Source organism: Copadichromis virginalis, linkage group LG7, assembly GCF_057382275.1.
Source record: "Copadichromis virginalis isolate Kocher_CV1m ecotype Utaka linkage group LG7, C_Virginalis_male_GT1.1, whole genome shotgun sequence".
In the NCBI taxonomy this organism is placed as follows: Eukaryota; Metazoa; Chordata; class Actinopteri; order Cichliformes; family Cichlidae; genus Copadichromis; species Copadichromis virginalis.
The window spans coordinates 14,685,295-14,701,470 of record NC_140624.1 but is presented as its reverse complement, the minus strand read 5'-3'; the positions used below and the strand labels follow the sequence as shown (position 1 = coordinate 14,701,470).

General features: G+C 40.8%; 2 protein-coding genes and 1 pseudogene across 3 annotated transcripts; 1 reads left to right on the top strand and 2 right to left on the bottom strand.

The window, feature by feature from the left end:
* Nucleotides 1-24: 24 nt before the first annotated feature.
* Nucleotides 25-3,527, bottom strand: chid1 (chitinase domain containing 1). The gene is made up of 12 exons (XM_085461964.1): nt 3,124-3,527; nt 2,811-2,954; nt 2,326-2,458; nt 2,181-2,225; nt 1,987-2,093; nt 1,833-1,894; nt 1,655-1,744; nt 1,447-1,548; nt 1,211-1,360; nt 431-511; nt 282-324; nt 25-198 (listed from the first exon to the last, which is right to left on the bottom strand). Exons 1-12 carry the CDS (start codon nt 3,226-3,228, stop codon nt 100-102), a joined length of 1,161 nt encoding a protein of 386 aa, XP_085318090.1. The 5' UTR covers nt 3,229-3,527; the 3' UTR covers nt 25-99.
* Nucleotides 3,528-3,618: 91 nt separating this feature from the next.
* On the top strand, nt 3,619-11,161 carry ighmbp2 (immunoglobulin mu DNA binding protein 2). Its single transcript, XM_085461962.1, has 16 exons — nt 3,619-3,764; nt 4,951-5,033; nt 5,270-5,439; nt 5,864-6,059; nt 6,146-6,243; nt 6,356-6,519; nt 6,615-6,815; nt 6,898-7,039; nt 7,126-7,300; nt 8,069-8,251; nt 8,345-8,463; nt 8,558-8,652; nt 9,317-9,440; nt 9,559-10,368; nt 10,464-10,663; nt 10,793-11,161. Exons 2-16 carry the CDS (start codon nt 4,957-4,959, stop codon nt 10,988-10,990), a joined length of 2,952 nt encoding a protein of 983 aa, XP_085318088.1. The 5' UTR covers nt 3,619-3,764; nt 4,951-4,956; the 3' UTR covers nt 10,991-11,161.
* On the bottom strand, nt 11,147-15,705 carry LOC146704674 (E3 ubiquitin-protein ligase TRIM39-like; annotated as a pseudogene). Its single transcript, XR_014921202.1, has 6 exons — nt 15,451-15,705; nt 15,046-15,141; nt 14,672-14,902; nt 12,076-12,098; nt 11,876-11,995; nt 11,147-11,805 (listed from the first exon to the last, which is right to left on the bottom strand). The product of XR_014921202.1 is annotated as an E3 ubiquitin-protein ligase TRIM39-like (transcript).
* Nucleotides 15,706-16,176: the final 471 nt, after the last annotated feature.

Sequence of the window (16,176 nt, the reverse complement as noted above, 5' to 3'; positions counted from 1 at the left end):
GATAGGAAAAAAAACAAAACGGCACTGACTTCAATGACAAAAAATATAGATATATTGTGTCAATCCGAGATTCACAGTGTTCGCCAACAAGTCCAACTCTTATAGCAGATCATAGAAATAATCCAGTCCTTGTCCCAATTCCCACAAGGAAATTCCTGTTCCCAGTTCAGCAGCTAAAGAAATCCTCAGGTCGATTGACTGTAAAACAGTTGAAATAATATTAATCACTCATTGATGATTAATACTCCTATTCTTTTAATTGCAGAAGTGAACAGTTTTACCTTCAGTGAAGGGTAGTACACCACATGCTTAACTGCATTGTTCCTAAAATAAAAGGCAAAGGACAGGATATTTAATCAAGAAAAGCTCTCGGGACATTTAAATAACCTCGAAATATTGTTTAAACCCTGATGTTTTATTAAATTAATACCTCTTGTAAGTGAAGTAATGCTCTGCAGAGTATTCATCCCAGAGAACCTTTGGCCTGTGTTCTCGCAAGATCTCGATGTACCTGCAGGAAACCACAGACGAGTGCGGTAAGAGGCTTCAAGTCCATGTCAAAGTTCTCAATCGACTCTTTACTCCAACTTATCGCCATTTTTTACTATAAATAAAAAGCTCATGCTACTTGCAGTCAGAAAATTACGTTTAGTACTGTGAAAAAGTCCTGAGCCACCCTGTAATTCTTTTTATTTTGCTAAAAGAAAGGGAACCAATTTTTTTTTTTTTTTTTTTTTAAATCCATGCAAACATACGTGGAATTACCAGAGTTTCTACAATTCTAATGAGCTTGAAAGTCAACACAGTCTGAATGCTATGCAGTAAATGTTTAAGGATGCTGCACACCTTGTCGAGGTATGCTATGTTTACTCTTTGAGAATCACCTTTTTATTGCAAAAATATGATTTTGTGTCAAACTCCAAAACTGGTTCTTTGCCAAGTCATCTACTATGTGCAGACACAACACTAGTGCGTCCTTCGAGTTAGGTACCTTTTTTTATGCTGAGTGATTTATAGATCAGGGTTAAGTGGTTTAACAAAAAAACTGTAATGGAAATGGTCAGGACTGGACTGAAAATGTGTGAAAAAGCAGGAAAAGACTTTTTCAGATCAGCCCAAATATCAAAGAGAAATTAAAAATGCATGCCGTGGAAGAGTTCGGGTCTTAGGAGGTTAAAGTATTGCAGCAATAGCTAGAGTTTCAGCTCACCTTGTTCCCAGGACTGGCTCTGTTCCCTGGCTTGCAAAATCAAGGCCGTACAGATTGAGTCCAAGCAGAATCTTCTCCCTCCACTGAGAGTTTGGTGCAAGCTGGAGGACACAGTCTCTGACCCAGGGCAGCGGAGAGCTAGGGCCCGGCCTATAACAACAACAGCACACAACTCAGAAAACTGGATTAACGCCAGTTTGAATCCTCTTGTTGCATCACCTGTGCCATGTACTCACCTGGCACCACTGGAATAGTCATATGTCATGAGACTGAATCCATCGACGACTGGGGCCAACTGCTCAAACTCCTCCCTGCCAAACATACCCGGCTGCCCTGTGCTGATAATTCACAGGAAAAACAAATCTAAACCAATCACACTGATTGTTTTTGTTGTTTGTTTTTTTTAGCATTTATAGCTGCTGAATGCAAAATAAATGAATTCACCTTGTTACTGCTGGTGGAATAACAAGAATGCAGTCTAATCTTTTAGCTTTCAAAGTCTCGCATATGTGTTTCACCAAATGGACCAGTTCCCTGTGTGGGTAGATCAGAAATGCTTGATTATTGATTAACCTCAGACAAAGCAAAACTTGTGATCGGGGCTTGCAACAGAATCACTCACTTTCTTTTGTTACCTCCCAGCTGACTCCACAACTCCAAGGTGAAGCCATCGAAACCTTCAGTCTGCAAAACCACGGTTTTTACGTTAATCAGTCACCGAATAAACCAAAAACAAGGTTTTATTGGAATTAAAGACACAAACACTACTTATTTACTTTTGCAACATCCACCAGCTCAGTTCCCAACTCGTCAATTTCATCCTCACTTCCAAATACTGCCATGTAGTCCTGGTAGGACCAACCATCAAATAAGAGCCGAGGCACTGATGGTTAAAAAAGAAAATGAACTAATCTGAATCCACACAATCAGACTTGAGTACCTGTGGGCAGTAAAGTTGGCATTCACTCACCAATCCTGACTTTTTTGTTAGACTTGCGTACAGCTTTGACCCAGCCTGAAAAGATCAAAAGACACTCTTTTACCTCATGTTCATCCGTGACTTAAGGTGAGGCTTTAATCAGTGATAAAGTTAAGGAAAAAAGTGGATCATCTGCCTGGATCGTGATCGTGGAGTCCCATAACGTCAAAGGTTTCAGGTCCTCGTCTGCGCAGCTGAAGCCACACCGGTGACACCGAAGTTAGCTTGGACCCAAACATCTTGGCAACGTCATAGCCGTGGGAATTCCACTGCAGGATGAGAAAAATAAGTTGTGTCTTTGACTGTGCTAAAACGTACATATGAAACCCTAAAGGGCAGGTTTTTAATTTTCTTACATGACCATAAGCATATTAAATTAAAGTTTTACCAGTGTCATAGATGAGGGGGGATTGGATAGATTTTTTGGTGACAGCTAATAAAGATTAAGAAATTAGAATGTGATTATCAAACCAGTTAATGATTCATTATCTATCAACTGATAAATCTACTCACTGGAGTCCACATGGCTATGGTCTGTCCCATCACTTACACACTATTGTCAAACGTTTAAATTCAGCAGGAGAACAAGGAGATATAATTGTGACTGGATTTCAGACTTACGGGTGTCACATATCCAAGCACTGGTCCTTGAAACGTTTTCTTGATGTGTGCACAGTATCTCTTTTCCTCCTTCGCTATGTCTTTCCAGTGCGGGTCTGACACAACAAGGTTTCTCTCCAGTACAGATAATTCTGCTGGAGATGTCTAAACAAGTGAGATCAAAGAGAAAAGAGCCCGTTTCAGTAACAGATAACCACGACAGGACGGAGACAGGAGACCAAGGACATTTTAGGCAAACGCATTCAGACCTGTTTGACCTGACAGCACAGAACAGCTCGAACCAGTTTAAAGATTAAGACCTGAAGTTACTCACCTCAGCTTCAGCTTTGTGCGACTTCTTTGCATCGGTTTTTGAAAGTGTGGCACTGACCAGCCAGCAGCTTGAGACGATATGAAGGAAGACCAACGAGGCTCTCATTTCCAAAAAGCCAATTTAAAAAACACAGAGCAGTTAAATATAAGATTGGCTAGCTGAGGTCTGCAGATTTGCAGTGCAAGTGTTTCCTTCCTTTACTGGGATGTGTGAGATTAGAAACCACCATATCCTCCCGCGGCCTAAAATCAAGCAGAGCAGTAACCCAAAGCGGCCCGGCTCGTCCTGCTAAAACATACTACCCTAAATAACCATAAACAGACTGAAAGCTTTTGATGTCAGGCGGTTGGTGTCTGTTTGACTGACAACTTATCTCAATGTGCTTCTGAAGCGTCAGCCTCGCCAGGAAACTTCCGGGGTTTGCATTTTTCAAAATAAAAGGTGCGTGTTTGTGACATCCGAGCCTATAGGTGGCAGTGTGCCGAGTTTGTCAACCAGTAAAACACAAACAAGGAAGAGAACAGGAACCAAACAAATCCACCTGAGTAATGATAGAGAGGGTGTTACATTTCCAAGTTATTTAGCATGATTAACTAACGTTAAATTTGGCTTTTCCGTCTTTAGGTTTCAGGCGCTAACAGGTGAGTGCAGTTCTCGCTTGCTAACTGCTCGTAAAGTAAAATGACCGTGGCTGTGATGTTAGCATTTAGCTTTAACATGTTTGTGCGTTGAAACGATTTACCTATACCCTGCTTCTTTTTTAAGGGTTACTTTCATCTATAATAACTAAGTGTGGGTCCTAGTGCTTTTTATTTTACAGCTTTTTTTTAAATTTTACAGTTTTTCCTTTGTTGTTTTTGTCGTTTTCCCCAAATTAAAAATAAAATAAATACAGTAGTGGGTGTACAGGCTAGTAGATTCAGTTTCGGACGAATTATTTAGGAGGAGAAGTACAGAAAAAGTACAAAAATATTTAAATATGGTTAAGACCAATTTAACCTGTGTCCTAATAATAATAATAATAATAATAATAATACATTTTATTTGAAAGCGCCTTTCAGAACACTCAAGGACACTGTACACAGCAGAACACTAAAAGCAAGCAGTTTACACAATCATAAAAGCACAAGACATAAAACAAATTTAAAATAGCAGAGTGGAGAGGTTATGTGGGATAAGCTATTTTGAACAAGTGAGTTTTGAGTTGGGACTTAAAGAGAGAGAAGGAAGTGATATTTCTTAAATCAGGAGGTAGGGAATTCCAGAGTCGAGGAGCAGAGCAAGCCCTGCTCCCCATGGTGGCAAGACGGGGAGAGGGGACAGAGAAAGAGAAGAAGATCTAAGACACAGAGATGGGGTGGTGATCTGAACCAGATCAGAGAGATATGCAGGAGAGAGATGATGAATAGCCATAGATGTGTACAAGAGTATTTTGAAATTGATACGATATTTGACTGGGAGCCAATGAAGCTGCTGCAGCTTAGTAGTAGTATGATCATGAATAACTATTATTGCTTTGAATATTTTGTTTGTTATTTGTTTGAGTTTTTTTGTAGAACATTAAATCATTTTTTTGTAACCCAGAGAAAAGGTGTATAGAAATAAAACTGTAAAAAAGTTAAACAGAAGGTAGAAGAAGCAGGAACGTTGGAAGCAAAACTATACTTTAGTATTAAAGTGGATGAAATGTCAATTTAACTAATCCATAAATCACAAAATTAAGATTATTTATCAATCTTTGCACATTATAAATATTATAGCATGTAGAGATGTTTTTCTAAAAATCAGATGATGTGCTAGAAACATCTTGTTCTGTTACCATTTCAGTGAGTAATGGCCTTGGAAAAGTTTGTGTCAAAGACACTCGAGCTTCTGCAGGAGGAGCGGGAGGCTGAGATAGAGGAGACCAGGTATGTAATGTCACATCTGCACTGTCAAACGGTCACACTGCAGAATTTAGTTTGCTGAACTGTGCGACATAAAGATGTTTTTATTATTTGTATTTAAATTGTTTTCAGAGAGATTAAGGTGTGGTTTTAAAAAATGGATTTGTTTCTAAACACAGAGATTTCTCCTGAAAATAATCTAAAACCAAATGTTGTTATCAACAGTTGTCACTCGTGATTTCCCTTTTTTGTGCCCTCAGGGTATGGCAGGAGAACATTTCTCTCAAGGATCTTCAAAACAAAGGTGTTTGCCTGCTGAAACTGCAGATAGGAAGTCAGTCCACAGGCCTCTACGGCCGCACAGTCGTCATCTTGGAGCCAAGAAAGCATCTTGGGTTCTCATCTCTGCCAAGCAACAGCTTCGGACCTGGTGAGATTGACGTCTGTTTTTACTTTATGAGGCAGAGTGTTCAGCTTTGAGGCCCTTTTCCTTTTATGATGAGGCTTAAAATTTTCTTTTTTGATAAAGCTTATAGTTAAGGCTGGATCAGGTGACCATGAATCCTCACTTAGTTATCCTGTAACAAGACTAGGCTCTCTTCAACACCAACAAGTCGCAGCAGATGGCTGCCCCTTCCTGAGCCTGGTTCTGTCAGAGGTGTCTTCCTATTAAAAGCTTTGCTTTCCCACTTTTGTCAAGTGCTTTCTCATAGGGGGTTGTCTCTCCATTATTATAGAGATTTACCTCACAATATAAAGCACCTTTAGAAATGGTTGTTCTGATTTGCACTATATAAATAAAATGTAATTCAATTATGTTTATATTACAGTGAGGTATGTGTCTGTCTTTGCAGGTGATATAGTTGGCTTGTATGACACTACTGGATGCACTGCAGCCTCACAGATCAGTACTGGGATTGTGACAAGGGTCGGCCAAGCATCTGTAAGTGTGGCCTTTGATGATTTAAAGGATGGCCACAGTTTAGATTCAGATGCACTTTACAACCTTTTAAAGTTAGCAAACGACGTCACTTACAAACGAATGAAACGGTGAGGAATATCTGTAACCAAAAATACCTCGGTGCATGTGAATCAGTACACTTTTGAAACTTAACCCATGGGGTTTCTGCTTGCAGTGCTTTGAATACATTAAATGGATACAACAATGGACCAGCTTCCAATTTAATAAGTGTCCTCTTTGGAGACACAAAACCTACTTCTCAGTCACAACCAAGTGAGTAAATATTAGCTCCTGTTTTAATTAAAAGATTGTTTAGAAATCTAAGTTTCCATATGCATATATAACATTCAGCGCATTGGTGTTTGCCTCTGTTTTATTTCATCAGATAAGGTTGAATTCTTTAACTCAAACTTGGATGACTCCCAAAGAGAAGCTGTATCCTTCGCTCTGTCACAGAGAGAGCTTGCAGTGATTCATGGGCCTCCGGGCACTGGGAAGACCACCACTGTGGTGGAAATCATCCTGCAAGCTGTCAAACAGGGGCAAAAGGTGCAAAAATGTGAATTTGTTAGTGTATAAAGAAGAATGTTATCAATGCCACAACTCTAGTCTAGACAGGATCACTTTGGCTCTTGTGACTGCAGATCCTGTGCTGTGCTCCTTCAAATGTGGCGGTGGATAATTTAGTGGAGAGGTTAGCCCAGGGCAAAGCCAAGGTCCTGAGGCTGGGTCACCCAGCCAGGCTACTGGAGTCCATACAGAAACATTCACTGGATGCCATCCTGGCTCAGAGTGACAACGCAAACATCATCGCTGAGATCCGGAAGGACATTGATAAAGCATTTGTGAGTATTATAGTGTGGTGTCCCGCTAACATGTCATTTTAGTGCCGTCTCAAATGATTTGTGATGTTGTGATTGTTCCAAGACGGGAATGAAAAAGGAGAAAGGAGAACGGGGGAACATGAAACGAGAAATAGGAGAGCTGAGAAAAGAGCTGAAAAGCAGAGAGGCAGCAGCCATCGCCCAGATCCTTAAAAGTGCTGATGTTGTGTTATCAACCAACACAGGTGAGTAATGGCCCGATGACAGTGTCATTCAGATGCTGGAGTAATGATGAAAGGTAATCGGAGAGCGCTTGTCTGCGTGTGTGCAGGTGCCTGCGATGACGGGCCTCTGAAGTTCCTGCCAGCTGAACATTTTGACTGGGTGGTGATAGACGAGTGTGCTCAGGCACTGGAGAGCAGCTGCTGGATCGCCCTGCTTAGAGCACGCAAGTGCATCCTGGCTGGAGACTACAAGCAGTTACCACCTACCATTAAATCACAAATGTAAAAAATTCAAGTTTGGGTTTTTTATGCATTCATAATATTCAGCATTTGATATCTATACCGTTGTGACTTTTTTTCCTCAAGTCCCAGAAGTTTTTAACCTTAAAATACACGATGTAGCATTTATCTGTTGCCAGTATGTAAATGAATTGTAACATAACCTGAACAATGAGACATTCACCGCCTGCTTTTATTAAGCCTCTGGAGTTAAAAGTGGAGGACAAAATCCAAAGGATGTCACTAGAAATAGTTTTTAGAATTTTAATTTTTCCTTTAAAAAGCACTTTTGACACATTTTCTGAAGCATTCAGATTTCTGATTATAAAAACAACAAGCTTGGTTAAAGGATAGGTTTCATAGTTTTCCAGTCTGTTGCTTTTTAAAACACCGAAACAGGTTTTTCTAGCTCTAATCAGCTCTTCTGTGTGTACTGGTGGTTCAGAGATCTCATCCTAATGCACTTTTAATCCCAGTATCAAATCAGTTATAGAAAGAAGTCATCGATGCTCCATCCATTTTTTTCCACTTTTCCAATTCAGGGTTGTGCAGGGCGGTAACCTATTCCAGTTGTCACAGGGCGAGAGGCAGGGTACAGCAGGGATCTCTCCTGGTATTCTGGCTTTCTCCCACAGTCCAAAGATGTGCAGTTAGTGGGGTTGGGTTAAATGTGTATTCTAAATTGGCCGTTGATGTGAATGCGAATGAGGCTGGTTTTCAGAAATTAAAATGTAAATCTCTAAAATTTTTATGTTGTTCTGTTGCATACAGGGCTGCATCAAAAGGCTTATCTCTGAGTCTTATGGAGAGACTTATCCAGATGTACGGGGACTCGGTGGTTCGTATGCTGACAGTTCAGTACCGCATGAACAGTGCCATTATGCAGTGGGCCTCCAAGGAGATGTACCATGGAAGACTGACCGCTCACAGCTCTGTGGAGGGACATTTACTGAAGTGAGACTCAATGTACTATTTTAAAGCATCTCATATTTGAGTTCTGGTGACGGATGAATCTTTGGATTCATTTAAAAATGTCGCTCAAAACAGAGATCTAGCAGGAGTCGCATGCGTTGAAGAGACCAGCACGCCGCTGCTTCTTATTGACACAGCAGGGTGTGGTCTGAGTGAAATGGAGGTCGCAGATGAGCAGTCCAAAGGCAACACAGGTTATTCTTTTTTAATTTTAGCTTGTAAACAAGCCATCTATGTTTACTGCTTGTGTGGTATGACAGTTTAACAGCGTGTGATGTGTTTCCTCAGGTGAGGTCGACATTGTCGATCTGCACATAAAAGCTCTGACTGAAGCTGGAGTTAAAGCTAAAGACATAGCTGTTATTGCTCCATACAATCTACAAGTAAGTCACAGAAATGAGACTGGCAGCACTGAAAGTAACTGATTGGTTTCAAAATTCCAGGGAGAATTATTAAAAAAATTTTCCTGAAGGTCAGATCATCATAGCACAGTGATTAGGGAAATGCAAAAAGGATGTAAAGACTAGTATAAAGAATGACTTAGCTTTTAAGTAACTTAATGCATTACTTTAAAGAAAAGTGATATGTGTATTACATTGCTTAAAAAAAATAAAAAATAAATAATTCCCCCAACAGAGAAGAAATACCTCCAACGTGCACAAACATTTGACCACAGTGTGCAATAAATTTGCATGTATGTATGTAAAAACATCTTTCCCTTTGATAAAAATAAACACCCGAAGCTTTATCATTTAAATGGTACATGGTAAACACACTGGTACTTATATAATGTCGTTCTACTTAATTTTGAGCACTCAAAGCCTTTTCTAAGTCTCATTCAGCCAATCACACACATTCATACAGTTCTTTTATCTAACATTCACACACTCACACTGCAATTGGTGGCAACTCGGGCTCACAGACATTCCGTCATTCCGACCTTCTAATTGGTAGACATTCCGTTATACCACTTAAACCACAGCTGCCAAGGAAAATCGATATAACAGTGCTGTTTTGAATATAACAACCGTTTTTCTCTCCGTACAGGTCGATCTTCTACGTCAAAAACTTTCTGCAAAGCATCCAGAGCTCGAGATAAAATCAGTGGATGGATTTCAGGGCAGGGAAAAAGAGGCTGTCGTGTTGTCGTTAGTTCGATCCAACAGAAAAGGTAATTCATGACATTCCTTTTAATTCTGTCACAGAATTGCAGATGTTAGCTGCATTAAACATAAACAACAGGCTATCACAATTTTTTTTTTTTTTCCCACTGATTCCATTTATTTTAGGTGAAGTTGGATTTCTAGCAGAGGACAGAAGGATAAATGTTGCCGTTACGCGTGCAAGACGACACATCGCTGTCGTGTGTGACACTCAAACCGTTCAGAATCACGGTTTTCTGAAATCCCTGATTGATCACATGACTGAGTTTGGTGAGGTCAGAACAGCGTTCGAGTACATTCAAGACATCGTACCACAAAATTACACCCGTGACCACAAAGATGCGAAAACAGCCTCTTCCAGCACCTCCACATCTACCAAACACAAGGTCAAGGATCAGCCCTCCAGTAAAGCAAAGCCAGGACAGAAAAAATCTGCTGGTAGCAGCAGCAAGGAAAATGCAGCTGGTTCAGAGAAGCAAACAAAGTCTAGCACATCAGCAGAGCAAGAGCAGAGTAAGGGCAGACGCGCTGAGATCAGAGAGCAGGTGGAAAGGTTTATGAAGGACTTAAACCAGAGTGAGCTACAGTTTCCGTCATCGTTTAACTCTCATGACCGGCTGCTGGTCCATGAGATCGCTGAGGAGCTGGGCCTCATTCATGAGAGCAAAGGAGAGGGAAGTGAGAGGTGTATCACTGTCTCCAGACCCCCAGTGTCAAAACCAGCCAAAGAGGAAGCACGAGCAGCAACGGAAGAGGAAGAGGAAACGATCCCAGATTCAAAAAGTGAGCCATCGTCTCAACCCCCCTTAGACCTGAAAAGTTTACATTTAGAGAGGATGAAGAGGGAGCAGAAGAAAAGGGAAGAAAACGCTCAACAAAAAAAGCAACAGAACAACATTCATCCAGCTCAAGGCCACTCATCAAAAAAAGCAAAAGGTTTGCATCAGAAGAGTCTAAACAAAGCATTTAAAGGTGTTTTCTTACCCATCAGCTTTCTAACAGCTTAACTCTGCATCATGTTTCAACCCCAGGAAAAAATCGAACCAAGGCTGGGGCCTGCGACATCGCTGCTGCCTCTGCTCCAGATGACGACTTCGACACACTCATCAGTAGTGTCATGAAGGCCGACAGTGTTTGTAGTTTTGTCAAGTGCAAAGCATCTGTGCTAACACTCGGGCAGCTCTGCCTGTTCTGTAACAGGCAGTATTGTCTCAGTCATCATATACCAGAGGTAAGAGGCACGCCTCAACTGAGTAGTATGTTTGACGTGTAGGTTAACAGGTAACACCTGCCAAGCATCTGTGGAATTTATGTTTTTTTTACGTGAAAGTCTGATTGACGTCTTGCAAATACTTTTCAGGTTCACGGTTGTGGAGATAAAGCCAAGTCTCATGCTCGAATGAGGATAAGTAAAGAGGGTGTTCTTTATGCTGGGAGTGGGAAGAAAGACAAATCTATGGACCACAATAAGAAGGCCTATCTGCAAAGAAAATTGGACTCTAAGCTAAAAGACATGGCGTCACAGAGGAAGCCAAAAAACAAAGAGAAGGATGGTTAATGGTTAACTTGACACTAAATTTAAATAAATCTAAAGACTTCGTTCTGAGAAAGCTAAAAGAGTGTTTGAAATTTTTTATTTTCTTGCTCTTTGGACCTCAGTTTGATACAGTAAAGTACAATTTCCTGCTGAAAAACTCTTATTTAAATAAATAATTTTAATTACAAAACATTTTCATTGTGTTTCAGTCACAATATTTATTGCATACATTACTAGTACTGTTATGACACGTAATGGAGCCTGCCTTTTAACTCTACAGAAATGGGAAGCTATTCTACTTTCACTTTGATTATCTGGGGACAGATTGTCAATGGACTCGCGTTTTGCACATCCTTACACAATCCGGGGGAAAAGTAGGGGAAAACCTTCTCAGTAAATTTGTCTTTGAATGTGTGGATCTTTGTAGAATCTGCAGCATTGATGAAAACGACTTTTCCCCTGTCATAGTCCAGCTCGACTGTAATCCTGTTGGGCTTCTCCTTCATTGGGAGCTTGGAGCGAGGTGTGGTCTGTGCCCACAGTGAGTCTCCATTGCTCAAGCCAATTACCCAGAAACCCTCAGCAGGGCTGAGGAAGATGGTATTCTTTCTTTGGATGGAGTCTAGAGCCACTCCGATGTACCAGTCTTTGCCTTGGCCCACATCTACAGTCCAACTGTGCTTTCCAGATGTAAAACCAGTGGCTCCCAGCACAGAAATACGGCTGACAAGGCGTTCGGGATTGTTGGGTAGGAGCTTCTTGCTGCTGTATTGCACACAGGACAGTTCTTCAGAGTAAGTTGAAATGGGCAGTGTTTGGATCCAAAACAACAGGAACTGGAAACCATAAAATTCAGTTAGTTGAAAATATGATAGATTTAGAGTAAAATCTTTTTCTTTAACCCACCACATCTGACACTGTCTTCCACCTTCTTCCAAATATGAAAACTTAAGTGATCCCAGATGCTTTGCAGAGTTTATCAGGATATCTCTGATGACCTCTGGCTCTCCAATTTTCCACTGAAGCCTGAAACATGTTAAGTTGTTACAGCATTCTCTCATGGAAAGGATCAATGCTGATTTTAACAGATAGTGGGTTATGCTTACATTTTCTTTGTCTTCTTGTAGTCCTTAAGTTGAAGAGAGAATGTGAAAGAGAGTACATTATGAAATCATGTGTGAAATAGAGTTGCACATCTGGAAACGGCTGAAAGTATTAAACCTGTACAGTAATTCAAAGACACACATATGTGCACTACCGTTCAAAAGTTTCAGTTTTGTATTGCAATTCAAGTCGTTCAACTCCAATGAATAGCTTGAAATGGTACAAAGGTAAGCGGTGAACTGCCAGAGGCTAAAAAAAGATAAGGTTACCCAAAACTAAAAAATAATGTACATTTTAAATGTATACAAAAAGGCCTTTTTTTCTTTCTTTTTTAGGAAACACAAAATGGTTTAACAATTTAAAGCTGTTCTGCAGTAATAGAGGTTGATCAAGCCTTGAAAGTTGGTGCTGTTATTTCCTACAAGTGTTCCAACTTTTCTGGATTACTTACAACCCCCTCTGTCTGTGAGCAGACCATGGAAGCTAACTATGGCATCAGAATAAAACAAAGAGGCTTGCCTGGGCCGTGAAACACCACTGCCATCAAGTAGGCAAAAGGATGGTTCCACAGTGTTTGCCATCAACTGTCAAACATGGAGGAAGAAGTGTGATGGTCTGCATTCATTCATAGTTCCTTCCAAAACATGCAAACCTCCTGTACTCCCGTACCACAATGTTGGATTTTGAACCGAATGCTGATAACACACTGCAAAGTCTCCCTCCTCTTTAGCCCGGAGGACAGAGCATCCACGATTATCAACAAGAACGTCTAATTTGGACTCGCTGAACACTTTACCACTTTGAAACAGTTAATTTCAAAGGCGTCTTGGTCCACAAGACACAAAGGTACTTCTGCACTGTTCAAATATGGCTTCCTCCTTGCATGATAGCGCACATAAGCAGCCGAAATGAAGCAAATCAGAAGTGCCAAAACTGTAATTGCCAACTAAACTAGGTTTAAAAGTTCATATTATGAGCTCTACACCAGGAAAAAAAGCCGTTATTTATGCGTTATGTAGTGTTAAAACAGGTACAATGCTGTGAAAAAGTATTTGCCCATTCCTGGGTTCTTTTTTTTGGATTTCTCAACAAGATGATGGTAACAAAGGAAGATTTGAGGCTCCAAAACAGGACACAAACTAATGGGTTACAACCATGGACACTGTAAGAGATGGACGTAGCGATTTTGTAACCGGATGCAGTGAGTCGGTGCAGGTCTGACTGTCAAGCCATACGCTCTGTTACGGCCTCCGGCCTCAGGTGGCCCCGCCTTCCTCTAGGTAAATCAATGTGTTCCAGGACTCGTGTGTGATTGGTTACTGGGAGACCCGTGCCAACCCTCACTTATGCAGAATGAAGTGTGCCAGACCACACGGACGATTGGCTGCCCCGGGATCCCATGATGCTCCAAGAGGCAATCAGTGGCTGATCGTACCCACCTGTGGCTACAAAAGGCTGGAGGTCCTTCACTCAGTGGCGGCTGCTTAGGACTGAACATGCAGTTTGCCCTTCATGCCTCCCTCGTCGATCTTTGTTGAACTTATTCATATTGCTGACCTTTGTCGAACCTTGGTGCATGCTTTAAACCTAGCCTGATTAGAGTTTTGAGCTGCTAGCTGGCTGTGAGTAGGATTGCGTGAAGCTGGCTTGCCTTAGTTAAAACCCTAGCTTTTATTTTGTGTGCGGCCAGCCTGCCTTAGTTACCCTTTAACTTTTACTCGTGACTGTTCTTTCTTTATGTAATAATTGTCTGCCCAGTGGTCTGTTGCACAGCCCTGTCGGTTTTCTGTTTAAAGTTTGGAATTAAAACCTTTTGCTTTACTCAGTTTTGTGTTGGGGGGCTCGTGTATGTTACTCCCTCCCTGACGCCTAGCAGAGGGGGTCGTAACACGCTCATTGACTAACAACTTGTCAATCACAAACTGTTACTTCCTTTCTGACAAACAGTATAACCAAGATGTATGAAATTAACTCCTTTTAAAAATTTAATATGACCCTAAATATGTAACTGAGACCATGAACTCAACAGGAAAGTGTTAACAGTGGTAAAGGTAGAAAACGATATTTCTATAGACTTCAATGGGTCCCGAAGTCTTTTTGCAATCACAGGGATCACCCCCTGGTGGCCATTAAAAAGAACGCAGGCACATTGAAGTCGGCCCCACTTGTCAGACGCTACATGTGTCTTTAAAACTGACCATACTGATTAACCAATACAGCATACTAACATTTTACATCCAGACTATGGAAAATAGGTCTGTGAGAAATGCTTGTCTGACATTTTATGTTTTAATCCAAACTAATCCAAGTTTGAATCCAAGAAATCTAAGAAATACGAAATTTCAAATTTAATAAAGTTGGTAAACATTTTATGCAAAATATGATTTTGGTTAATATTCAGTAATTTTCTTGTTTGCATGTATACTAACTAAATACTTTTAATTTTACTGTTTTGTATGCTGTGTGTTATATTGATGTTCATTATCACCTGGGCGTCCTGTTTAGCCATTTTCACTGTTTACTTGACTGTTTTTAGGAAAAATAACTTAGAAGTTAATATAAATAAAAACAGCTTGTAAATAATGATAGTAAATGCACCTGTAGAAGCTGTACATCCTGTGCTTTGAGAGCTGTTTCAATATCATTGATGGTGGAGGAGAGTGTGTTGATCTGCTCTTCAATGTTTTCCAGCTTCATACACATGATTTGAGTCTTAGTTTCCTCCTCCTGTTTCAGTGCCTGCAATCTGGTGTTTTCCTCCTCCTTAAGGAACTGGTGGAGCTTCTTAAACTCTTCCTTGATTCCTGTCTCAGTTTCACATGCCTGCGTCTGTAATTTTAAAGAATGTGGGTTTTTTTTTAAGCTAGTAAATGGAAGGAATGTTTGTCATGCTGGGGATTTTTTCGTCAGAAGCAACATTAAAAAGCCCCAGTAAAAGTCAGCATTGTTTCACGAAACGCAAAACCATTTACCTGGATATGGGTTTTTATTTCCTCCCATTGTTCCTTTGTGTTGATTAGTACTTTGAGTTTTTTCTTTAAGGACTCGAGGCTGGCTGAGATTTCTGTCTGAAATGTACGAAGAAGAATTTTAAAATATAGCATTTCTGTGTAGTTCCTGATAATCAGTTTTCTTTGTGGTTTTGTTTAATATCACATTGAATTAAAATTGTTAATTATTTGAGTCATATTGGGTGCACTCATTTCACTATTTTCTTACATTTTACAGACATAAGAATAATGAGAATTCGTGGAACAAATGACACATTACGTGATGATGGAAGTCATTAATTAAAGATCTGTTTCTTACATTGTGATGTAAGTCTACCAACAACTTCATCCCAGTATTAGTTTTTTTAAATGTATATTTTTACAAACCTTTTTCTGTTCAGCTGCTTCTTCTACTGGGCAGCAGACATGGACTTTGTGCTCTTTCGATTGTTGGCAGACAAGACAGACAAGCTCTTCATCATTGTGACAAAAACTATTCCGCTTCTGGTTGTGGAGAAAACATTTGTCTTGATTAGTTGTGGACATAACTGAGATCCTTTCTGTTTCCAGTTAAATAATCACACTCTGCAAACAGTGGTGCACTTCCCTGGCTGAAGGCTCAGGTGTTTCTGTCAAGTGATGTTCTTTGATTCAGGTATTGTGACAGTAGGCGGTACAACTGGGAATATTTACAGCTTCCTGTAGAAGTTGGCCAACTAGTATAACTGGGTAATCATGCAAGTCATCCAGACATAACCAAAGATGATATAGATGCAGAAGTTGACTAATGTCCTCGATACATGCTTAAAAATAAAAAAGTTCTCAGAAAGAATCTTCTTCCACTTATCCGGGGCCGGGTCGCGGGGGGAGCAGCCCAAGCAGAGAAGGCCAGACCTCCCTCTCTCCAGCCACCTCCTCCAGCTTATCTGGGGGAACACCAAGGCGTTCCCAGGCCACCCGAGAGATATAATCTCTCCAGCGTGTCCTGGGTCTGCCCCGGGGCCTCCTCCCGGTGGGACATGCCCGGAAAACCTCGCCCAGGAGGCATCCTTGTCAGATGCTCAAACCACCTCAGCTGGCTCCTTTCGATGTGGAGGAGCAGCGGCTCTACTC

What these genes read in the sequence shown, in the direction of transcription:
- chid1 (XM_085461964.1), bottom strand. Translation starts at nt 3,228, where the DNA reads ATGAGAGCCTCGTTGGTCTTCCTTCATATCGTCTCAAGCTGCTGGCTG. An exon ending in CGCACAAAGCTGAAGCTGAG is followed by an intron (nt 2,955 to 3,123) that starts GTGAGTAACTTC and finishes TCACTTGTTTAG; the next exon opens with ACATCTCCAGCAGAATTATC. An exon ending in GACTATTCCAGTGGTGCCAG is followed by an intron (nt 1,361 to 1,446) that starts GTGAGTACATGG and finishes TTGTTGTTATAG; the next exon opens with GCCGGGCCCTAGCTCTCCGC.
- ighmbp2 (XM_085461962.1), top strand. Translation starts at nt 4,957, where the DNA reads ATGGCCTTGGAAAAGTTTGTGTCAAAGACACTCGAGCTTCTGCAGGAG. An exon ending in GCTGAGATAGAGGAGACCAG is followed by an intron (nt 5,034 to 5,269) that starts GTATGTAATGTC and finishes TTGTGCCCTCAG; the next exon opens with GGTATGGCAGGAGAACATTT. An exon ending in AAGCAACAGCTTCGGACCTG is followed by an intron (nt 5,440 to 5,863) that starts GTGAGATTGACG and finishes CTGTCTTTGCAG; the next exon opens with GTGATATAGTTGGCTTGTAT.